The sequence below is a fragment of the Penaeus monodon genome, unplaced genomic scaffold, assembly GCF_015228065.2.
Source record: "Penaeus monodon isolate SGIC_2016 unplaced genomic scaffold, NSTDA_Pmon_1 PmonScaffold_83, whole genome shotgun sequence".
NCBI lineage: Eukaryota > Metazoa > Arthropoda > Malacostraca > Decapoda > Penaeidae > Penaeus > Penaeus monodon.
Window position 1 is genome coordinate 197,845 of NW_023663548.1, and position 12,500 is coordinate 210,344.

At 28.6% G+C, this 12,500-nt stretch overlaps 1 protein-coding gene across 1 annotated transcript in view; it reads left to right on the top strand.

The window, feature by feature from the left end:
• The window catches only part of LOC119571840 (zinc finger protein 468-like), a 2,780-nt gene extending 1,188 nt beyond the window's left edge, over positions 1 to 1,592 (top strand). The window contains exon 3 of the mRNA XM_037918958.1: positions 1,509 to 1,592. Within this exon, the coding sequence (XP_037774886.1) occupies positions 1,509 to 1,592 (84 nt within the window). The remainder of the gene's footprint in view (positions 1 to 1,508) is intronic.
• The last annotated feature ends 10,908 nt before the right edge of the window (positions 1,593 to 12,500 follow it).

Below are 12,500 nucleotides of genomic sequence, written 5' to 3' on the forward strand. Positions count from 1 at the left end.
TATACATACATATGTATATATACAATACATACACACACACACATATATATATAAATGTATATAAGTATGTATACACACACATACACATATACACACATATATATAAATTCATATATATATATATAATATATATGCATGTATATATATACTGTATATATAAAACATAAAACATCATTTATATGCATAAAACATCATCTTCATTATGAGTCATAGGCGGGTTGCACTCGCAACTCTGGGGATCTCAAGAGCACTCTCCACTGGCGAGTATTGTATACACATACACATACACACACACACACACACACACACACACACACACACACACACACACACACACACACACACACACATATATATATATATATATATATATATATATATATATATACATACATATATATATATATATATGTATATATATATACTTATATATATACATATATATATATATATATATATATATATATATATATATATATATATATATATATATATATGTGTGTGTGTGTGTGTGTGTGTGTGTGTGTGTGTGTGTGTATATTTATACGTATATATCTGTCTGTTTGTCTATCTCTCTATCTATATATCTATCTATCTACACACACACACACACACACACACAAGCATATATATATATACATATATATATATATATATATATATATATATATATATATATATATATATATATATATATATATATATATTTATATATATATATATATATATATATATATATATATATATAATATAAATATATATTAATAAATATATATATATATATATATATATATATATATATATATAGTGGAAGTATTTTGGGTTCTGGTTTCATTGTTAGGGTGACTCATAACTGAGTCACTCCACATCCTAACGCGAAAGTGCGGTTAAAGTTTTGAAATTAGTATTGTTAGATGTGATTGTAGAGGTGAGAGTGCTGCCTAATTACTGAGAAAGATGGTTTACTGAGCTGAAGGCCTGTCCTAATTGACGTCTTTGTATTAGAGAATGCGGTGACGAACAAAAATGGTAATAATAATAATGATGATGATGACACTGATACAGAAATAGTATGATAAAAAATAATAGCGATAATGTTAAAAATTATGATAACAATAACAGTAACAATAATAATGATAGTAATAGTAATGATCATAATAATAATAATAACAATAATAGTAATAATGATAATATCAATAATAAAAGGATAATAATAATGATAATGATAAGTAGTTGTAGCAGCAATACTACTACTACTACTACTACTACTACTAATAATAATAATAAACATAATCTTAATACTTAGAATAATAATAATAATCAGAATATTGATAATAATAGTAATAAAAATAATAATAACAATAATGATAATAACAACAGTATCATTCATAATGAATTGACACTGATGATGACCTAATAGCAATAATGAATTATGAATGAAATAAAGCCCAGAGCGTTTTGAGGCAAGAAGCGGGTTTTCAGAACCAAACGCTATAGTCACCCAATAGCACACTGGAGGACACTCGCCAAGAGAAGCCACACAGTGTCAGTTGACTGGGGCCCCCAGTGCCCTAGTGTGTATTATGGAGTAGGGTGGCAGCCCCCCCCCCTTGCCTCCCCACCATCCCTCGCTATAGTCATCGAGTAGCACACTGGAGGACACTCGCCAAGAGAAGCCATGCAGTATCAGTTGACTGGGGCCCCCAGTGCCCTGGTGTGTAGTCATAGACTATAGTTTAGTAGGAAGCCGATACGTTTCTCCTTACGGACACTAACCATCCGTTCTTCATTGACATCAGGGCAATGAGAAGCCAATATCCCGCCCTGGAATGGCACTCGGTCTCCCCTCTTCCATCTTATTTGTTACCTGACTGTGCAGATGACATGGCATTATAGGCTTCTACTCTGATTGCCTGAATGAACAAATGGATACTTAGGTAATAGGTGTAATCAGGGTGCGTATTTTTCAGTCATTACACGGAATGACTGAATATTTGAGTCATTACGTGAAATGAGTGGTGGTCACAGACATTTCACGTAATGTCTAAATATTTTAGTCATTTCATGTAATGACTAGTTTCACATATTGCCTGTAATATATATACATATATATAGATATAGATATAGACATAGAATTATATATATATATATATATATATATATATATATATATATATATATATATATATACATATACATATACATATGCATGTATAAATATAAATGTATATATGTATATATATACATGTATATATATATAAATGCTAACATATATATATATATATATATATATATATATATATATATATACACATATATACACACATAATTGTGTGTATGTGTGAGTAGGTGTGTGTGTGGGTCTGTCTCACTCTCACTCATTCACTCTCCCTCTCTCTCTTTATCTATTTATCTATCTCTCCCTCCGTCCCTCACTCTCTCTCAGCCTCTCCATTCTGCATATACATTCAGACAATATATAATATAAGTATATATAATATAAGTATATATATACTTATGTATATACATAAGTATATATATACAAACATATATATATATATATATATATATATATATATATATATATATATATATATGTGTGTGTGTGTGTGTGTGTGTGTGTGTGTGTGTGTGTGTGTGTGTGTGTGTGTGTGTGTGTGTATGTGTATGTGTGTGTACACACACACACACACACACACACACACACACACACACACACACACACACACACACACATATATATATATATATATATATATATATATATATATATATATATATATATGTATATATATGTATATATATATATATATATATATATATATATATATGTATATATATATATATATATATATATATATATATATATTGTGTGTGTGTGTGTGTGTGTGTGTGTGTGTGTGTGTGTGTGTGTGTGTGTGTGTGTGTGTATGTATGTATTGTATATATACATATGTGTGTATATATGTATATATATATATTTTTCAACAGTCATTCATTCCACTAAAGGACATAGGCCTCTCTCAATTCACTATTGAGAGGTTATTTGGGCAGTTCCCCCTTGCTGATTGGATGCCCCCCCCAATAAAACCGCGGTCGGGTGCTAACACGACTCCCTTTACGAGCCTGCGGACCTTAAAGGCAAAATGTTATTTTCTCGCCGGATATTGGGCTTTTGCCAGCGGTCAGAGACAGGCATTGTTAGATTGCCGCGGGGGAACTGAGCCCCATGCTATAACCACTAGATTTTTTCACGGAATAATGTGTGTGTTTTACACACAGCAAATACAGTTACACAAAACAACACTTATAAACATGCATATACATACACACAAAAAACACTATATATGGCTTCTCTTTTTATGTCTCTCATGGCCTACACAACTTGCTGAGAGAAGGCCTTGCTGCAAATCTTCAGCTGTATGGCTTCCATTTGTAGGACTCTTCGCGCTTATTAGAATTTTTTGGCAAGATTTTGTTGCAAAGTCACAGCTGTATTTTTTCCTTTATATGTTTATGTGCCTTACTAGTAACTTTTAGTAAAATCTTGTTGCAAATTCACGCTGCTGCAAGGTGTTTCTTTATTGTACTAAAGGGTTTTTTCCCTTTTTTCTTGGTATTTTTTAAAAAATTTTCCTTGGCAGGGTAAAATTCCCCATTCATTAACAATTGTTCCCACAGTCCTCATCCCATTAATGCATTATTGGCATGTCTTTACGATCCTAAAACCAATTTCATAAAACCTTGCATTTTTTTAACCTTAGGTATAAAGATTAGAAAAAAAGACATTCATATTGCATTTTCACGCGCCCCTTCACCTTCTTTACGCATAATAAAATAGTTCCCCCTTAACGTATATATACATTTATAAAATTTTGTATATAGTTATAGCAATATATAAGTATATTACACACATATATATGTATCATATATATACTTATATAAAACTAATTTTTACTGTTAGGAACAAGACGGAGGCTATCCTATTGATATGTTATAATGCCAGTAGAGAGTCCCTTTGAGATCTCCAGAGTTGCGAGTGCAACCCCGTTCTGACCATAATGAGATTCGGGGGGTTTATGTATATAAATGAGTTTATATATGGCTTTTGTGGGCGTGTGTGTTTGTGCATATCTATGAATATTATATATCTGTCATATATACACAAAATGTAACATATGCATAAATTTTGTGTGGTTTTTGTATGTGTGGTTTTTTTGTGTGTGTGTGTGTTTTTGGGTTGTGTTTTGTTTTGTATATAGTGTATAATATTATATATTTTTTTTTCTATGGTTTTTATATAATAATTATATATATAAAATTATAATTATGTAAATATACGTTTGTAAGGTTATTTTAATAAAAAAAAAAATATATAATATATATAAAATATATATGTAAAATATTTTTTAAAGGTTTTTTTAATAAATTATTATAAAATTATATATATATTGTTTGTATGGTTTTAAAATTTTTAATTATATACATTTTAAATTATAATATAATATATATATTATAAAAAAATTATATATATTAAAAAAAATATAAAATATATATATATTATTATATATATGGGGTTGATGTAATGTTTGATGGTTAATATATTATATTTTATTTTAAAATATAATGTATATATTATATATATTTTAAAATTTTATATTATATATATTATATAATAATAATACGCACACAAGCACATTTAAACATTTAAGTTCGATCTGGGTACTTAGGTAATTTGGGTTTTAGTTTGGGTTTAGGAGGTTAGGCTTAGTTCGTTTTGTTTGGGTGGGTTAATTAAGTTAGATTAAATTTTATTTTAGAGAAATTTGGGTTTGGGTTTAAAATTTAGGTATAGTTTAATTAGGTTAGGTTATATTTTGTCAAATGGTTTAGAGCAAAGGTTGTTTCTTTAATTTAGTTAGATTAGATTAGTTTATGTTAAGTTCGTTGGGTTGGTTTTGTTTAGTAGGTTGGGTTGGGTGGTTTTGTTTAGTGTGTATTTTGTTTTCAGTAAGGTTTAGTTAGGCTATTTTAGTAGGGGTTTAGATTAGGTTTTTGGGTTGGGTAAGGTTAGGTTTGGTGTAAGTGGGTTAGTTTAGGTAGGGTAAGTTATTTTGGTTTGGTTAAGAGTTCGTTTTTTAGATTGGGATCCATTTACGTTATATTATCTTATGTTATATTAGGTTATGTTTAATTTAAAATTAGGTTTTTTTAGTTTAGTTGAGATAATTTGGGTTTTGTTGGTTTTTTAAATAAGATGGAACATTTTTTAGGTTGGGGTTTAAAAAAGTAACTTTACCAAAAAACTAACTTCCCCTACCCCACTTAACCGGCTAAAAAAGACCTAACCTAACTTAAAGAACCTGAACTAACCAAACAAATATAAAAAAAACTAAAATAAAGAAAAAGAAACTAAAACCTAACATTAATCTAAAATTAAATAAATTAACCCCAGCTAAACGTGAGCTAACCAATTTTAAACCCAAAACTCTTTTAAAAGGAACCCCAACCATAACCAATTAATCTACTCTAACTGAACCCAGTTAACTAACCAAAACTTTTCCAAAAAATAGCTAACCCAACCTACATTTAAACTAAATAACCTAACTAAAACCCAATAAAAACCCGATCTAAACAAGTAAAGGAAAAAAACCCAAAAAAAATAACTTAACCCAAATTAACTAAAGTTAAACCAAAACCTAACCTACTGAAGCTAGGTTAACCCAAAAAACACAAACAAACGAAACTAATCTAATTAAATAAAAAAACTAAAATAACCTAACCTAAACCCAACCAAACCCAAAAAACCTATCTAAAACCCAACATAAAGCAAAAAATAAACCTAACCCAATTAATTTAAACCCAAACTAACTAAACTTAAAACCCAACTACTGAAGTAAGGTTAAAACCCAAAACAAAAAACAAAAATAAATAATCAACTTTAAACAAAAATAACTAAACTTAAAACCCAACCTAACCTAAACCTAAAATAACCCTATCTAACCCCAAAATAAAAAAAAAACAAACCTAAACTAATAAACTTAATCTAAATAACTAAATTAATTAACCCAACAACCCATGAAGATAAAACTAAATCTAACCTGCCCAAACCTAAAGTAATCTAACCTAAATAAATAATCTCACCAAAACCAAAAAACCCAACCAAAATAGCCCAAACTAACCTAAACTAACGAAATAAATGTAAACTATTATAACGTAACAAAAAAATTATGATAAGCAATAACCAACCTAACGGAACAAACCTAACCTAAACCTAATTGACCCAAAAACCAAAAGCATACTAAACCTAAAAATAACTACTTTTCCCCAAACTAACCCAAAACCCAATCTAAACCTAACTAAACCCAATTAACCGACTAAAAGCAAATTAAACCAAAAAAAATTTAATTTAACCCAAACTAATAAAGTTACCTAACCTAAACCACTGAAGCTAATAAAATAAACCTAACCTACAAAGTAATCTAACCAACCTTTCCTAAAAACTAATCTCTCCAAAAAACCCAACTAAAAAAACCTAAACAGCCCAAATTAATCTAAACTAAAGAACAAAGTAAACTATTTTAACGTAACAAACAACTATCCCTAACCCAACTTAACCTAACCAACCCAACAAACCCACCAAATAATAAACCCAAAATTTAAAACCAACCCCAAAAACACAACAATCATAAAATAAACTAACTTTAACAAAATAAATAAAATTAACCTAACCCAACCTAAACCTAACTAAATCAATTTCCAACCCAAAAGCATAAAAACCTAAAAAAAATTAACTTAAACCCAAATAGCTAAAGTTTAACCCAAATAACCCAAACTAACTAAACCCATCTAACCCAACTAAAACCATAATAAACCAAATAACTAAATTTAACCCAACCTATCCTAATCTATGAAGCTATATAACCAAAACCCAACCGACAAACCAAAGTAAAACCTAATTGCCTAACTAAAATAATCCACCAAAAAAGAACTAAACCCAACCCAAACTAGCCCAAATCTAAATTTAAAATAAGAAAATAAAATGTAAAGATTTAAGTAAAAAAAAATCATCCTAACCAACCAACTAAAAAAACTGAATTAATTCAGCTAATTAAAGGGAAAAAAACCAACCCCTCTTAATTTTACCAACCCAAACCCACTTTTCCCCAATATAAAATAAACTTAACCTAACCCTACTAAAACCCAATTTGATTAACCAACCTAACCAAAAGAAACCCTACTTTTCCTAATAAACTAAACCAACCTAAACCATAATAATTAATTAGAAATCTAACTAACCCAACATAAAATAATCAACATAAACAATTAACATAAATAAACCCTTTTTCCCAACCCCAATAAATTTAAAAACAACAAACTAAACAACCTTTCTAAACAACAAATGTAAATAATAATATAAATAAAACTAACTAACAAAAATAAAGGTTAAAATAAGTAAAAACCATTTAATTTAAAACAAAAGAGATGATAAAAACCTAGCCTAACAAATGTGACCCAACTAAAAAATATAGCCCTTTAAATAACCAACGATCCCAAACAAACTAAACCCAGCAAACGTAAAATAACATAATCATCCCCAAATAAACATCAAAACCTAACCAAAACCAAACCCACTTAACTTAATAAAACTAACCCAACCCCAACCTAATAAAAACCCAACGAAACCAACTAAAGCAACCCAATCTAACCTATCCAAAAGTAAAAATAAAAAAAACACATCAAACCTAAGTAATTTAAATACCCCAAAAACATAAGCAGGGAGATAACAGAAGATAGGGGCAAAAGAGATAGGGAGGAGATAGATAGAGAAATACGTAGGTAGGTACGAAGGTAGGTAGAAAATAAATAGATAGGTAGATACGTAAATAAGTAGACAAAGTGTAGGTGGAAAGGAGGTAGATAGCAATTGGTAAAGGAAATAAAAACATTTTAAAAACATACTTATACAAAATACACAATAAATGAATAAAATATACATATGGATATATATATATATATAAAATATTATATAATATAATATAATTTTATTTCATTGTAAATTACATATTTATTATGTAAAATATAGTATATAATATATATATAATATATTATATAAAAATAATTTTATACATACAATGTAGCATACATATTACCTATTTTTATTTCCAATCTGTCTAATACTATATAAATATATGATGTATGCATGTATGATGATCTATATTATTATTGCACATTATTTTCATCGTTTATCGTGTGTTAAACATATATTACGTATTATATATTTAATTAATATATATAATATATATAATAATATATATATATAAATATATATAAAATATAATATTAATATATATATATATTATATAATAAATAATAATATATATATATATATTATATATAATATATATATATATAATAATATATATAGTATATATATGTAATTTAAACACAGATGAATGAAGAAGATAGATGTGAAGATAGATAGATTAGATACATACATACAGCATACACTCATATATTATAATAGCATATATAGACGATTGGTAGATAAATAGATAGGGCTGATATGGTATGCATACATAGTATGTACTATATATATATATATATATAATAATATATATAGTATATATATAATATACCATATATATACACTATATACATATGTTATATATATTACATATGAATATATATATATATAGATATATATATAATATGTATATATAATATATATATATTCCATATTATATATTTATTCATTTATGTGGTATGTGTGTATAAGTATGTATATATTGAAGTTTTATATTCCATTTAAGCCGAATTGGCTATCTACCTACTTTCCATACCTACATTCTGTCTGCTTATTACGTATTACCTTAGTAGTTATTCTTCTCACCTACCTTCGTACCTACCTAGTATTCTCTCTTATCTACCTACCTATCTCTCTTGACCATCTATCATCTGTGTATCTTACCTGCTTATGATCTTGGGTAGTTAATTACGTTAGGTTAGATGTGTTTGTATATACGTTAGATAGGTTAGATGGGTTGGTTAGGTAGGTTGCGTTAGGTTAATTAGGTTAGGTTAGGTTAGTTTATTAAGTTAAGTAGGTTGGTTTGGGTTAGGTTGGATGATGTTTAAGTGGCTTTAGATTATGTTATTTTACGTTTAGATAGGTTTAGTTTGTTCGGATACGTTAGGTTAGTTAAGGCTATTTATCATTAAGTTTAGTTAGGTCACATTTGGTTAGGCTAGGTTAGGTTTAGTCATATTCGGTTGTATTAGATTAGAAATAGGTTTACTTATGTTAACTGTTATGTTATGTTAGATTAGTGTTTTATTTATATTACGTTATGTTACATTATGTTAGTTTAGGTTCTAGTTAGGTTAGGTTTCGTGAATTTAATTATTGATGTTAGAGAAGGTTTAGTTATGTTATATTGTGTTATGTTAGATTATTTATGTTAGGTTAGGTTAGATTAATCTTAATTAGGATTATTATGGATTAGGTTAGGTTTTAGTTTATTAGGAAATAGTAGGTTCGTTTGGTTAGGTTAGGTTATCTAATTAGTGTTAGTATGGATTAGGTTAAGTTTAGTTATATATTAGGGAATAGTAGGATTGGTTAGGTGAAATAAGATGGGTTAGGTTTTTTTCCTTAGATTAGCTGAAGTTAAATTCGAGTTGGTTTAGTTGGTTAGGTTAGATAGATGTTTGTTACGTTAACATGTACTTTACATTTAGCTTCAGTTAGTTTAGATTAGATTTGGGCTAGTTTAGGTTAGGTTTAGTTCGGTTTGGTGAGATTAGTTTCGTTAGGCAAAGTAGGTTAGATTACTTTAGGTTTCAGGTTAGGTTTGGTTATATAGCTTCAGTAGATTAGGGATTTAGGTTAGGTAAATTAGTTAGTTTAGGTTTAGTTGTGGTTTTAGGTTGGGTTAGGATGGTTTAGTAGGTTTAGTTAGGTTAGGTTAACTTTAGGCAGTTTGGTTAAGTTAGATTATTTTTATTGATTAGTTGTGCTTTTAGGTGTTGGATTAAATGGGGTTTAGTTAGGTTTAGGTTAGGTTAGTTCGGTTTAGTTAGGTTAAGTAGGTTAGGATAGATTGTTTGTTACGTTAGAAATAGTTTACATTTAGTTCAGTTAGTTTAGATTAGATTTGGGGCTAGTTTAGGATAGGTTTAGTTCGGTTTGGAGAGATTAGTTAGTTAGCAAGGTTAGGTTAGATACTTAGGTCAGGTTAGGTTTAGTTATATAGCTTCAGTGGGTTAGGTTAGGTTAACTTTAGTTAGTTTAGGTTAAGGTAGAATTAGTGTAGGTTTAATTGTGCTTTTCGGTCTGGGTTCAGATTGGGTTTAGTCAGGTTTAGATAGGTTAGGATAGTTAGGCAAGATAGATTAGTTTAAGGTCGTTAGTTAGCTTTTGGTTTGGGTCAATTAGGTTTAGGTTAGGTTTAGTTCCGTTAGGTTGAGTATAGGTTAGTTATCATAAATTGTTTGTTACGTATAATAGTTTCATTTTAGTTCAGTAGTTTAGGTTAGATTTGGGCTAGTTTAGGTAGGTTTATTTCGGTTCGGGTGAGATTAGTAGTAGGTTAGATTACTTTAGGTTTGTTCAGGGTTTTAGATTTAGTTATATAGCTCAGTAGGTTAGATAGGTGAAGTCTAACCTTTAGTTAGTTTAGATTAAGTTATATTAGTTTAGGTTTAGTTTTGTTTTACTTGGGTTAGTAGGATTAGTTAGGTTTAGCGCTAGGTAGGTTAAGTGTAGTTAGTTGAGTGTAAGTTAGATTAGTTACGTTGTTTGGGTCTTTAGGTTAAACCTTACTTCAGTAGGTTAGGTAAGTTAGTCGTCAGGTTAAGTTATATAGGTTAGGTTTAGTTTGCTTTTATGTTGGGTTAGATAGGTTTAGTTAGGTTTAGGTTAGGTTAGGTTAGGATAACTTTAGTTAATTTGGGTTAAGTTATATTAGTTTAGGTTTAGTTTTGCCTTTACGTTGGATTAGATCAGGTTTAGTTAGGTTTAGGTTAGGTTAGGTTAGATTAATGTAGGTTGGGTTTAGCTAGTTTTGGTAAGTTTTGGTTAGTTAACATAGGTTCAGTTAGAGTAGATTAGATTGGTTATGGTTAGGTTACATTTTATAAGTAGATTTGGTTAAGTTAGGTTAGCTCACGTTTAGCTAGGGTTAGATTTAGTTAAGTTAGATTAGATGTTAGGTTTAGCTTCGTTTCGTTATGTTAGTTTTTCTTATATTTGTTTAGGTTAGTTCAGGTTCAATTAAGTTAGGTTAGGTCTGGTTTAGCCAGGTTAGAGTAGGGTAGAGGAAGTTAGCTTTGGTAAAGTTACATTATTTAACCCAACCTAAGTAAATGTAATCCATCATTATTTAAACTAACCTAACTAAACCTAATTATACTCAACATAAACTAAATAAACCTAATCTTAATTAACATAACCTAATATAACATAAGATAATATAACGTAAATGGATCCTAATCTAAACTAACGAAACTACTTAACCAAACCAAACTAACTTACCCTAACCTAAACTAACCTACTTACACCAAACCTAACCTTACCTAACCTAACTAAACCTAATCTAACCTAACAACTATCTAACATACTAACTAAATCAACATACATCAGCTAATCAAACCTACCCAGACCTAACCTCACTAAACCAAATCCAACCTAACTGAACTTAACATAATCTAATCTAATCTAACTAACTTAATGAAACTAACCTTAGCTAACTAAACCTGATTTGACAAGATATAACCTAAACCTAATTAAACTATACCTAATTTAACCAAACCCAATTTGCTCTAACTAAACTTAATCTAACTTAATTAACCTAACCTAAACAAAACGAACTAAGCCTAACCTAACCTAAACCTAAACTAACCCAACTTAACCTAAGTACACCAGATCGAACTTAAAAATGTAATTAAATGTGCTTGTGTGCGTATGTATTATATATATATATATATATATATATATATATATATATATATATATATATATATATATATATATATATATATATATATATATATATATATATATACATATATATAAAACCATAGAAAAAAAAATATATATACATATTATACACATATATACAAATACATATACACATACACACAAAAACACACACACACACAAACACACACACACATACAAACACACACACAGAATATTTATGCATATGTATACATATTTGTGTATATATAGACAGATATATAGATATATACATAGATATGCACAAACACACACGCACACACACGCACATATATAAAACATCATTTATATACATAAAACAGAATCTTCATTATGAGTCAGAAGCGGGCTTGCACTCGCAACTCTGGAGATCTCAAGAGCACTCTCTACTGGCGATTATAAGCATAGTCAATAAGGATATGCCTCCAGTCATTGTTCCATGAACAGTAAAAGTATATGTATATATAAGTATATATATGTATACATATATATGTGTGTATAT